Source organism: Dipodomys spectabilis, unplaced genomic scaffold, assembly GCF_019054845.1.
Source record: "Dipodomys spectabilis isolate Male_0828 unplaced genomic scaffold, ASM1905484v1 ptg000003l, whole genome shotgun sequence".
Taxonomy (NCBI): Eukaryota; Metazoa; Chordata; class Mammalia; order Rodentia; family Heteromyidae; genus Dipodomys; species Dipodomys spectabilis.
The window spans coordinates 18,376,616-18,390,263 of NW_024870680.1; the positions used below are offsets into that span (position 1 = coordinate 18,376,616).

A 13,648-nucleotide genomic window follows, 5' to 3' on the forward strand; every position below is an offset into this window, starting at 1 on the left:
GAGCATGCTCATAGCCCACAAGAACTTCTGAGTGAGACTGTAGAAGGCATGAAAGGTTCTAAGAATGCATAGGAACATGATGTGTATGGATGTAGGTGTGTATGGATGATCCCTGTACTCAGAAGACAGACTTACTGTCTACAGGACAAGTCAAATTAGGAATAGATTACTAGGGGCGCTTCCTTCTAGAAAAACAGTTTCTCTTCCTATATCTCCCAAGGGCTCTTTTATGTTCCAAGGGAGGAAGAATTAAGAAATTATCAGAGGAGAGAACCCCAGGAACTCTAGGGTTATAACTGCCCTAGATACTTCAGGAACTGACCAGGGCTCCAGTGTGCCTGGATCAGGCCCTGTGCTTTATGGCCTCTGTAAGTGAGTCAAGCAGAGAATATTCAGGACTAGTTGTGCCAGCATCAGCCAGAAGATGTGAGGTCTTTCTCTTAAGTCTAGGTCTGTGTTTTCCTTCCCAGGTTCAGTTCTGCCAGAGTTTGTCGAAAAGATGTATTAAGAAAACATACCTGTCTTAGAATAAGATTACTGTGTTATCTGCAGGGAAACAGAATGACCCAGAAAAAATCATGGTGAGGCAAGTCAAGCTCAGAGAGAAAAATAGTGCATGTTTTCTTTCATGTGTGAAAGTTAGATCTAAAATATAATTGGATGTGATAACTTATACAGGACTCTAGCGACTCACACACAAAGAGTCAGACTAAAGGAGATTGCTCTCATGGAAAGAACCCAAAAGGATAACTCCTCTTAACATTTAAAATACAAGTGCTATTTATAGAAATGAATTCCAGGAAATGGAAACATTGGTTTCTATGTTGTTGATGGGGTGGTAGTTGTGGTGGTTATTTGTTTTGGCTTCTGAGTTTGTTTGTTGTGGGTTTTTAAAAAATATTTTTAAGGGGATAAAGGGGGACAAAGCAAGGGAAAGAAAACAGGTAAACACATACAGGCATGGTATTCAGTATACACTATGAAGAAAATAAACTATGCAACTTGTGAGCCAGGATGGCAGGGGAAAACTGGGGGAAAGCAAAGGGTGGGGTGACATTGTCTGAAAAGAAATGCAGTCACAACCTGACTTATAAAACAGCAACCCCTCTGTACATACTTTAATAATAACAATAAAATTATATTTTTAAAAACCTTCAAGAAAAAATATCCATCTTAGATTAGGAGAATGTTAGAGCCTGTTTCTTTCTGGGTACTTGGTGGCTCTGGAAATATCAGTAGGCTACAGTGTGTATAGAGAAGATTAATAGGTTAGAAAGCATATCATCAGGTATCCATTTAAGAAAAACTAAGAATCTTCAGCTAGAAATACAGAAACTTAGGGCTTTGGGAGAAAGATGATTCTTTATTAATGCTTTGCTCCTAGGGTAACAATTACATTTTGTCTATGTAGCTTTAGAGGCTGGGGACAAAGACTAGAGTTGGTTATCATTGGGAGGAAAGAAAGTTATAGATCAGCAATTTAGTACAATTTCATGAATGGCTTAAAAATTTTTTAAGTTATATTCAGCCAGGCATCTATGGCTCACGTCAGCTACTTAGGCTGAGATCTAAGGATTACAGTTTGAAGCTAGCCTGGGCAGAAAGTCTGTGAGATTCTTACTTTCAATTAATCACCAAAAATATGAAAATGGCACTGTGGCTCAAAGTGGTGGAGCACTAGCCTTGAGCACAAAAGCTCCGGGAGAGTGCTCAGGCTCTGAACTCAAGCCCAGGACAGGCACCAAATTTTTTTAAGTTATATTCAGAAAGGCAGTGAGCTACCTGTCACTGTTTGTAGTCAATAATGTCTAGAACTACACATGAAGAGATCTCTTACATGACTGAGTTGTACTAACCTCCATGAAACTTAACCACCATGACACTTCTTAAAACCAGGCTTCTCTGGTGCTGTGGTATGGGCCAATCACGCAGTCCATGCAGGCTTGGCCTACAGGTCTTTGTTTTGAATTTGGACCTGCAGATTCCCTGACTGCTTTATTTTGCTCCTTAGTGGAGCAAGATCTAGTCCTAGATCTTGCTGCTGCTTTGGGAATGCACTGATTACAAACCAATACTGAAAGAGAAAAGGAAATGAAGAACAGAGGTGCTTTACATCTTGGGCTGAGTAGGTTATGTAATGCTTATTAGATGAGTCATGACTGAAGACCATAATAGAACACTGCAGGTGAGAGGGGGAAGAAAAGGAAATAATAAATAAGTGAGAAAAGGCCAAAACATAATCCTCCCATGTATGTCATCCTCAAAATTTTCATCCCAGTGCTAAATATGCATATCAAAGTTCTTTTAGACACAACATATTTTGTATAGTATAATCAAACCTTAAGAAAGTCATAGGTAATTCAAGAAAATGTGGTATATATACACAATGGAATTCTATGCCTCCATCAGAAAGAATGACATTGCCCCATTTGTTAGGAAATGGAAAGACTTGGAAAAAATTTTAAGTGAAGTAAGCCAGGCCCAAAGAAACATAGGTCCCATGGTTTCTCTTATTTGCAATAACTAGTATATGTCTGAGACAAGCAGAATCAGTCAGACAAGTTGATGTTAGATGAAATGAACCCCAAGATAAGGACTCAAATGGTTTTTCTTGCTTGCTATTGTTTCTAACATATTTATAAGATAATTTCTTTGTTGCTTTGCATGTCCCTCCTCCATGGTATAACCCCTGTTTTCACTATATTTGATGCTGGTATAATTTGTGGAGGGGAAAGGGAAAAACAAATCGTTTAAATAGGGATACAGGTGGACCCATTGCAACAATGAGATGTACAAGTTGTTATGTCGAAAATGAACTTAACAACTTTGGTGGGGGGGAGGAGTGGAGGGGGAAGATGGGAGGGCAAGGATAGGGATGGTAAGGAGAAGCAAAGGAGGAGGCAACAATGCTTGATAAGAAATGTACTCATTTCCTTGCTCATGCAATTGTAACCCCTCCGTACGGTATTTTCACAATAAAAAAAACTTATTAATAAAAAAAGAAAGTCATAGGTAAATTGATGTGATCGTTTGGGTAAATGCTAAAAGTGGGATAGGGGAGCTCTATGTGGAGTCTTTTGAGGAACCTTTATACTGCATCCCAAAATGGTTGAACAAGTTTACACTCCCACCAACAATGCAGTAAGGTTCCCTTCTGTCCACATCCCCTCCAGCATCTGTTGTTATTAGATTTCTTGGTTATAGCCATTCCAACTGAGGTGAGGTAGAATCTCAATGTTGTTTTGATTTGCATTTCTTTTATGGCTAAAGAGGTTGATCAATTCTTTATGTGTCTATTGGCCATTCCTATTTCCTCTTCAGAGAAGTTTCTCTTTAAGTCTTTAGCCCACTTATTTATTGGACAGTTGTTTCTTTGAGGGTTTGTTGTTGGGGGATTTAATTTTTTGAGTTCTAAGTATATTTTAGATATGAGACCCTTGTCCGTTGTACGGCTAGTGAAGATCTTTTCCCAATCCGTGGGCTTTCTATTGATCTTGCTAGCTATGTCCTTTGCCATGCAAAAGCTCTGCAGTTTCATGCAATACCATTTGTCCAACCTTTCTTTGATTTGTTGTGTTTCTGGGTCTCTATTAAGAACATTTCAGCCTGTGCCAAGGAGTCCTAGAGTTTCTTCTATTCCTTCCTGTAATGTTTTCAGGGTGTCTGTTTTGACTTTGAGGTCTTTGATCCATGTGGAGTTGATTCTGGTGCAGGGTGATATATAAGGATCTAATTTTATTTTTCTACAGGTGTTTAACCAATTTTGCAACATCTCTTACTGACAAGGCTGTCTTTCTTCCATTCTACTTTTTTAGCTTCCTCATCGAAGATTAGGTGGCTATAGGTCATAGTCTTTCTTTCTCTGCTCATTAAGTCAATAACAAGATAGTTGGTTTTTTTTCTTTCTGGTAAGTTGCCAAAAATGCATGTCTCTGATAATCCAGAGACTATCCTTCCTTCCCAGTCTGTGTCTCTAGGTTACTCAAATTCTTCTAACATCAGTGATGCTCAAAACCTTCACAAACTAATATCTGGAGATTTCAATCAAATCCTTTGGAGTCAATACTGAATAAGGTCAAAGGAAGCAAGCTTAAAATGTCATGTGTGCTTGGTTTTCTAATGTGCAGTTGCCACAAATACTTCTCTAAATCTCAGTGGTATGGCTTTAGTAGGATGCTCTTTGTATCAGAGCCATTCTCCTGTGGCTGGAAAGACAAATCATTGGTCTGGGACTCCTGTTCCCATGAGCTCCCATCTCCCTGCAAACAGGTTAATATTCCTCACAGAAAATGGAACATTTCTGCATTTCCACTCCTGTAGCAAGTGTGGTCATCTGAGTGTAGTCTCTGGGGAGATCACTGAGAATCACATAGACTGAAATGCAGCATACATTGGGAAGGATTAGCACTCAGGGGCATGCAGGAGGTCTCCTTTCATATTGCGAAGCAAGCCAGACCCCAAAAAGAACAGGCTGCATGGTTCTCCCTCCTTTGGAATAACTGGACTATGCCCATGATATTCTTAGCAGAGGACCACAATAGCTCAATCACTAGGTACATGTGACCATATACACTGAAGCGAATCAAAATGAACTCCAAGAAATGGAAACAAGATATTTTTATAGTATACTGTTTGTAGTTATTTCCTTTTACTTTCTTTTTCCCCTTTGGTTTATGTCCTGCTGTCAGACTGAGATGGAGATGGAGACAAAGACAAAGACAGAGGAGACAAAGATAGAACAGAGGGGAAATAGAAAATGGGCTGTGGAATGGCTCAGTGATTAAATGCTTGCTTAGGAGGAGCAAGGCCCTGAATGAAAAGCCCAGTACTGGAGAGAAGGGAGGGTAGGGGGAAAACAAAGGAGGAGGCAACAATGCTCAATAGGAAATGTACTCATTACCTTGCTCATGTAATTATAACCTCTCTGTACAGCATGTTTACAATAAAAATGTACCAAAAAAGAAATTTTGTACTAAAGGAACATAGGGCAAGGCTCTTGCTTCCCATAATATATAAAATAACTCTTTTGAAAAGCAATGTGAAGAAAAAATAATAAAGTAAAATCCCATTTATAAGTTAACAGCATATGTGGGATTCTGGCTAAAAAAACTTTGTTCATTATGTCTGCTACAGCATCCAACATTCAGACAAGCCATATAAGAGGCCAATATCATCCTTCTTATGTGAGAAGACTAGAACAAAGACTAAAATCACTAAGTAAGTCACACATCTTCTGAGTGGCCAAATTGCTTGGCTCAGGGTTTAAATAAGAGATTCATTTCATGGTAAGCAGCTTTAGGGTCTAGGTCATCTAAGATTACATTCAACTGTGAGTTATGTTAGGTTTTCTGTGAGGTAATTTAGAAAAATACATTAGATAAGGAGCCTATTTTTTTTTCTCTAAGAAGTTTTCAGAAGAAATAAGAAGCAAGGTGTGACATTTTAGTCACATCTATTAAACAAAAATAAAAACAACATGCAAAGTACTATATTAGCCACTCCAAAGAATATACAGTTAAAAGATGAATTCAGTGCTTCACCAAATCTGTTGGAGTTCATGGTTTCATATCAGAGGGCGATACACCAAATTCCATTAAATGAATAAAGAAAGGCATGACAGAGTAGGCAGTGTTAAAACTATGACTTTGTCAAGTGAAGACCCTAGGCTTAGTTTTCCTAACAGGGTACCTGAGCATGGTTTAAAGAAGCACCTGGGTAGATTTTGGAAAAAATAAAGTAGAAGCATACTGGAAGGAAGGGTGAACGAATATAAGAGCATTCAAGAAATTTTCTATTTTGATTAGAATCAGTATTTAAAGGTGTGAAACAGAGAAAAGAGAGATCAATATCAGTACCTGAACCAAAGCCAATACCACAGAAGTGACTGGTTACTTTATAAGTCCTCCAACAACAGTTGGGCCATCCTAGGTCAGTCACACAGGAAGGCATTCTCAAATGACATAAAATAATAAACAGGAAGTCCTTAATTACTATTCCAAATGGAGTCTATCTGCTAATGTAAATCAAAACCAATAACATCCATCCATATACAGTCCACAGCACTAGGACAGCATGATCAAGGTGAGAATTACAAAGAGTAGAACACAGTTATCCATCTTTAACAAACTCACTGACTCAGATGCCTGGATCTTATGGAAAGCTATGCCTGCCCCTGATACAAATGAGAACCTGCCAGTACAGGCTTGAAAGTATGAGACAGGAAATTCAACTGTGTATTTAAAGTAGGCAGGAAGGAGTAAAAGCACACAGGATGGCTGAAATCTGATGGAAAATTCAGGTAAGATTGTACAAAGATAAACATTAATAGGGAATATTTGAAAAGCAAAAACTATTTCACTTACAAAACACTCATGCACACACAAATATGAGTTACCTTTTAAAAATGTAAACATCACTATAGATTTAAAAACTACAGAAAATTCATAATCCAAAGAAGTAGAGTTAATTAAAAATGCTAGTAAGATCCTTCAGCAATGGAGGAGGCAGTAGGTGGAGTATTTCACCTACTATGAAAGAACAAAGTTCTAGAATCAACCACTGAAACTGCAAAAGAAACTCAATGGAGGCCAAACAATGAAAACCTCAGGTTGAGCTTTGTTAAGGGGAATCAACAGATAGAACACATGGGCATATAGGAAATGATCATTTAAAAACTGAGAAGCATTTAAAAGTACTGGAATCTACCCAGATGCCCCTGAGTAGATGAATGGATCAAGAAAATGTGGTATATGTACACAATGGAATTCTATGCCTCCATCAGAAAGAATGTCATTGGCCCATTTGTTAGGAAATGGAAAGGCTTAGAAAAAATTATACTAAGTGAAGTAAGCCAGGCCCAAAGAAACATAGGTCCCATGGTTTCCCTTATTTGCAATAACTAGTATATGTCTGAGTCAAGCAGAAAAGGTCAGATAAGGTGATGTTAGGGAAATGAACCATAAGATATGTATTCAAATGTTTTTTTTCTTTCATGGGATTGTTTCTAACACATTTATAAGATTATTTCTTTGTTGCTTTTTATGTCCCTCCGCCATGGTATAGCCCCTGAACTGTATTTGATGTTTGTATAATTTGTGGAGGGGAAGGGGAAAAACAAATCATTTAAATAGGGATACAGGTGGACCCATTGCAACAATGAGATGTACAAGTCGTTTTGTCAAAAAACTAACTTTACAACTTTGGTGGGGAGGAGAGGTGGATTTGGTGGGGGGGGGCAGAGGGAGGGTGGGAAGGGATGGGAAGGGGAAACAAAGGAGGAGGCTACAATGCTTGATAAGAAATGTACTCATTATCTTGCCCATGTTATTGTAACCCCTCTGTACAGTATTTTCACAATAAAAAAATAAATAAATAAAAGTATTGGAATCTAATGGAAACAAGAGGGGTTTTTTTTCCTTTGCTACCGACTTTTTTCTTTTCTTTTCTTCTTCCTTATTCATTTGTCTGTCTTTGAGAGGGTAAGAGGGTAAGGGAGGGATAAAGGGTAAACAAATGCACCAACGGTACTCATTATGCTGAAAATGAACTATACAACTCGTGGGTGGGGATGGGAGGGGAAAACTGGGAGAGAGTAAGGGAAGGAGTGACATTGTCCAAAAAGAAATGTAGTCTTTACCTGACATGTGCAACTGTAACTCCTCTGTCCATTACCTTTATAATAGCGATAAAAAATAAAAATTAAAGAAGTGTTGGAATCCAATTTATTCTTCATTTGACAAGCAATATCACTCAGGATACCTGGAATTAAGACTTGTCAAGCCCTTCTCACATAGATGAGGGTGAGAGAACTCTCAGACAACTTCAGAGCACAAAATCCTAAGGTTCTCTTCAACACAATAGTATACAGGAGCCACCACTGAATGTCCCAAAAGCAACATTAAGGAAAATAAAATCCAAATCCTTCATGCAGAGAATATTTAAATTTGCTATGCCTCAGGAAAATGATTTCTCATTAACAACTTATACTTCTAAGGGCAGGTGGCACCCTTTTTTACCTATTGTAACCTCCTCAGTATGTTCTGGATTCCCTGCTTGATCTCCTTGGTTCTCACACCATACACAATGGGGTTCAGGGCTGGAGGGATCAGGTGGTGCAAGATGTTGAGCAGGATGGGGACATCTGGAGGAATTCGCTCCCTGGCCAGGTTAGTGATGACCAGAACCAGCAGCACCGTGCTGAAGAAGAGGATGAGGATGAAGTGGGACCCACATGTGCTCAGGGCCTTGGCCACCGCCCCCTCAGCCTTGATCCTTAGCACCACTCTCAAGATGAAGGAGTAAGAGATCACAATAAGGATGAAGTCAGACCCCAGCAGCGTCCAACCTATTACAAACTGGTAGAGCCGATTGAAGGTGATGTCATCACAAGAGAGTCTGGACACAGACAGGTTGGTGCAGATGCAGTTTGTAATGATTCTTGCACAGTATCTCAGCTTGGAAGAAAGGATGGGGATGGGCAGAGTCAGAAGGCCATTACGAACCACAGTAAAGACAGAAGCCCTGGCCACAAATTGATCCGTGATGATGGAAGGGTAGCGAAGAGGGTGGCAGATGGCCACATAGCGGTCATAGGCCATGACCATGAACGTGCAGGATTCCATGGTGAGGAAACTGTTCATGATGAACATCTGTAGAAAGCAGGCAGAGAAGCCAATAGACTTGTTGCCAAACCAGAAGTTGTCTAAGACCTTGGGGATGACGGTGAGGCAGAGCACCATGTCCAGCAGAGAGAGGAGGCTCAGCAGGTAGTACATGGGCTGGTGCAAAGAGTTATCCAGGCAGATGGTGAGGAGGAGGGTGATGTTGGCCCACATGGCCAGCAGGAAGAGGAGGCTGAAGGGCAAAGACAGCCAGTGCTGCCAACTCTGGTAGTTAGGGAAGCAGATGAGGAGAAAGTCAGGGTCTTGGATATAAGAGCTATTGTTTTCTGCATCCATGTGCTGTGTGCTGATCAGGCCTGCCAGTTCAGAAATCCTAAAGGGACAAACAAAAATAAATATATCCACATAATAAAAACAGCCTTAAGGGGATAATTCATTTTCCAAGAAGCATTAAACATAGTTGTAGTTTAGTGTCTAGCATGGTTCTAAATGCTTTATAGTTATATACCTATGCATTTTGTTAAAAGTCCTAAGTAAGATTCACCCAAAGCCTATATTTTCTGGTTTGCGTGCAAGTAAAGGAGAAATCAGGCCAAAGTTGCATTACCAGATGATCTTTGAAACTTCATTAGAGTTAGTACCATTTGCAGGGGAAAGAATGATTTCTAAAAAATTGACTTTTGTGATAAGACGATATGATAAGAATCTCCTTACGTCTTTGACAAGAAGGTAAAATGAGTACAAGCAATTTCAGGATTCAGCTCTTTTTACTCCAATGGTACTACTTCAACAGTGATAAATAGCGTTGGCTGACTTCACATGAAGTGTCCACTAATCACAAATCCAGACCGAATGGCTTGCTGTGGATTCCTGGGCTGATATACTAGAACAAGCTGTAAACAATTTCGTGAATTTACCCTTTACAATGTTTCTATGCTAAATCTTAACTCTGAGCATTGTTTGGTATGCCCCAGTGACACTGTTTTAATGCAGTAAGAAAGCCCAAACTCAGACATTTTTAAACAATAAACTAGTCCTAATGAATGTTGGAGCCCTTTGGTGTTGGCTCCCCTCCCTTTGATGAGAAAGCAGAAGCTAGTTTTTCAAAGGTGAGAAGCAATATGAATAAAGGGGTATTTGGGAAAAAATCTGTCCTAGTTTACCTAATAGTATATAGTTGATATATAATATGTACATATTATATATTTATTATATATGAGGTAGTTTATGTGTAATACATAATATGTATATGGAATATAATATAATATGTGTTTTATACACACACACACACACACACACACACACACAGGGGAAGAGTTTACAAGACCCATCAGAGAAAACTGGGCATGGAAGGATCACCATGCAGGCAAACCTGGGCAATAAGAGCCTATCTTAAAATAACCATAGCAGAAAGCATAGACATGTGGCTCAAGTGGTAGAGCACCTGCTGCCTTCAGGTGCTCCATTAGGCTGAATTCAAGCCTAAACATCACAAAAAATAATGGGAGAGGGAAGATAGAGTGGCATTAGAAAACCCCCACAATTTCATGCATAAAGCCTAATAAAAATCTATGTATCTTGTAAATCAGACTTACCTTTGGCCAGATTCCCATTGCCTTTAACACATAAGTCTATTTCTACAGCCTCCTGTGAATCGATTCCAGATACCAAGTAAACTTTTTCTCCTACACTGATAAATCAAAGATAAAAAAAAAAACTGGCTCAATAGCCAGTATGGAGTCTTCAGGGGGACCTAACAGCTTGAGCAATGGGAAAGGTATTCTGCACAGCCAGAAGAGCGAAGCAACAATAAGAGGGAAGGGAGGTGGAATGAGAATCCAGGAGGATCATTACAACAGCTGAGATTACTGGCTTTAGCTCATCCGGTGCCTCCAGGGTAGACTCCTCTAGTGAATCTGAATTGTGATTGAGAACATGAACACCTTAATGGCCGTTTAGTTTCCAGCTATCATAAACAATGAGGAAGGAATAGAAGGATGCAGATATAATTTTTAAACTCTCACCCTAAAAACTCTTCAAAAGTTTGCCGTAATAGAGAAGCAGAAATGTACACGATTTAGGGAAATCGGCAAGATCTGAATCCGAAACACTCAACCTGTTGTCTTCTTACCAGAGTCTTCTTCCTGCGTATATAGAGCAACTTATATGCCTCTTCATTCCTTTCCGAAAAGCTTTCCAAGTTCTCAACCAGACCTAGCAGCTGAACAAGGCTGTACTGTAACTGCCACTAGTTTTTGTACCTCTAGTCCAGCCCATCAGAGGCCCCAAAGGTCATTTCCATGCCCTAAGCTCCTCTCTGCCCTTCCTTCCCAAATGTCCCCAGTTACTAAGGCCATTTGGGGCATAGGACCAATTCCCAAGCAAATGTGAAAGAAAATGCAGAATACAAACCTCAACACAAGAGTAATGGTAAGCAAGGGAAAATTCTTGGAAGAAAATCAAGACAACATTTTAAATAAAGAGCATTTACATTGGGAAACAAACATTATTAGCTGCACGACATAAGAATCTTATTTCAGACACAAAAGCCACATTTATCCATTCATCTGTTGGTATGCCTCCAGACTAATTGTATACTTTGGCTATTGTGTCACAATAGATGTGAGTCTATGGCTGTGTAGTAAAAGTGACTTTGATTCTTCAACTGTATACTTAAAAATGGTATGGCTTGATCAGATGAAAGTTCTATTTTTTTAAATTATTTGAGGACCTTTCATACTGATTTCTTTAGGGGGCGGGGGCGGGGCAGCAGTGGAAACAAAAGCAAGGTCATGAAAGTAAAGGGGGAACTACTAAGAAAATGGAAGGAAAAGAAAAGGGGGAGGGGAGTACTGGAAGGGTAATATGATCAAAGTGTATCTTATGGGAAGAATGTCATAATGTGGCCTCTTGCTATGAGAAATGTGTATACGTCAATTAAAAAGATCTATTTTGCTTGTGATTGTGTATGTTTTTAATATATTTTTATTGTAAGAATAAAAAAGCATGGTTACAGTTACATGAGTAAGGTAATGAGTACATTTCCTATTGAGCATTGTTACCTCCTCCTTTGTTTTTCCCCTACCATCCCTTCCCTCCTACCTCCCCAACTCCTCCTCCCCCAAAGATGTAAAGTTCGTTTTCTACATAGTGTCTCGTACATCTCATTGTTACAGTGGGTCATCCTATATCCTTGTTTCAGCATTTTGTTATTTCCCTTCCCCTCCCCAAATTAGAAAAATGTATATATAAGATGCAGGGCACTGACAACAAATACAGTGAAAATGGGTTATATCAAGGGGGAAGAACATACAAGAGAACAAAAAAAATCACATAGTACATTTTAGATACATTAAAAACAACAGCAAGAAAGAAAAAACAAGTTGTGTCCTTATCTTGGAGTTCATTTCACTTAACAACATCTTATTTGGTCATAGGTACATAGCTTTTGACCTTTTCTGCTTGCCCTACACTTATACTAATTACTGCAAATAAGGGAAACCATGGGACCTATGTTTCTTTGAGTCTGGCTTACTTCACTTAATATAATTTCTTTCCCAAGGCTTTCCATTTCCTAACAAATGGGAGATGTTATTCTTTCTGATGGAGGCATAGAATTCCATTATGTGTGTGTGTGTGTGTGTGTGTGTGTGTGTGTGTGTATACATTTTCTTGATCCATTCATCTACTGAGGGCCTCTGGGTTGGTTCCATATCTCAGCTATGGTAAATAATGCTGCAATAAACATAGTTGTGCTGGTAGCTTTAGTATACCCTTATTTATGATCATTTGGGTAAATGCCCAAAGTGGGATTGATGGATCATAGGGGAGCTCTAAATGGAGTCTTTTGAGGAACCTCCATACTGCTTTCCAAAGTGGTTGAACAACTTTACATTCCCACCAACAACGCAATAGGGTTCCCTTTTGACCACATCCTCTCCAGCATCTGTGGTTATTAGAGTTCTTGCTTATAGCCATTCTAACTGGGGTGAGATGGAATCTCAATGTTGGTTTTTTTTTTTTGTTTTTTTTTTTGGGTCCGGTCGTGGGGCCTGAACTCTGGGCCTGGGCGCTGTCCCTCAGCTCTTCAGCTCAAGGCAAGCGCTCTACCACTTGAGCCACAGCGCCACTTCCGGCTTTTTTTCTTTTTGCTTATGTGGTGCTGAGGAATCGAACCCAGGGCCTCAGGCATGCAAGGCAAGCGCTCTACCACTGAGCCACCTTCCCAGCCCCTCAATGCTGTTTTAATTTGCAATTCTTTTTTTAAATTTTTTAAAATTATTTTTATTGTGGGCTGGGAAGGTGGCTCAGTGGTAGAGTGCTTGTCTTGCATGCATGAGGCCCTGGGTTCGATTCCTCAGCACCACATAAGCAAAAAGAAAAAAGCCGGAAGTAGCGCTGTGGCTCAGGTGGTAGAGCGCTAGCCTTGAGCTGAAGAGCTGAGGGACAGCGCCCAGGCCCAGAGTTCAGGCCCCACGACCGGACCCAAAAAAAAAAAATTATTTTTATTGTGAAAAAACCGTACAGAGAGGTTCCAATTACATGGGCAAGGTAATGAGTATGTTTCTTATCAAGCATTGTTGCCTCCTCCTTTGTTTCCCCTTCCCATCCCTTCCCATCCTCCCCCCCACTCGCATCCCCTTCCACCCCCCCAACCATTCCCCCCCCCCACCCCACGCCAAAGTTGTAAAGTTTGTTTTTCAACATAAGGACTTGTACATCTCATTGTTGCAATGGGTCCACCTGTATCCATATTTAAACAATTTGTTTTTTCCCTTCCCCTCCACAAATTATACCAACATCAAATACAGTGAAAACAAATTATACCAACATCAAATACCATGGGGGAGGGACATACAAAGCAACAAAGAAATAATCTTATAAATATGTTAGAAACAATAGCAAGAAAGAAAAACCATTTGAGTCCTTATCTTGGGGTTCATTTTGCCTAACATCAACTTACCTGACCATTTCTGCTTGTCTCAGACATATACTAGTAATTGCAAATAAGGAAAACCATGGGACTT

At 39.7% G+C, this 13,648-nt stretch overlaps 1 protein-coding gene across 1 annotated transcript; it reads right to left on the reverse strand.

Annotated features, from left to right (window-relative positions):
- Positions 1–8,015: 8,015 nt before the first annotated feature.
- LOC122116508 (olfactory receptor 56A4-like) lies at positions 8,016–8,969 on the reverse strand. The gene has a single exon (XM_042690181.1). The coding sequence runs from the start codon at positions 8,955–8,957 to the stop codon at positions 8,016–8,018; it is 942 nt and encodes a 313-aa protein (XP_042546115.1). The 5' UTR covers positions 8,958–8,969.
- Between the last annotated feature and the right edge of the window lie 4,679 nt (positions 8,970–13,648).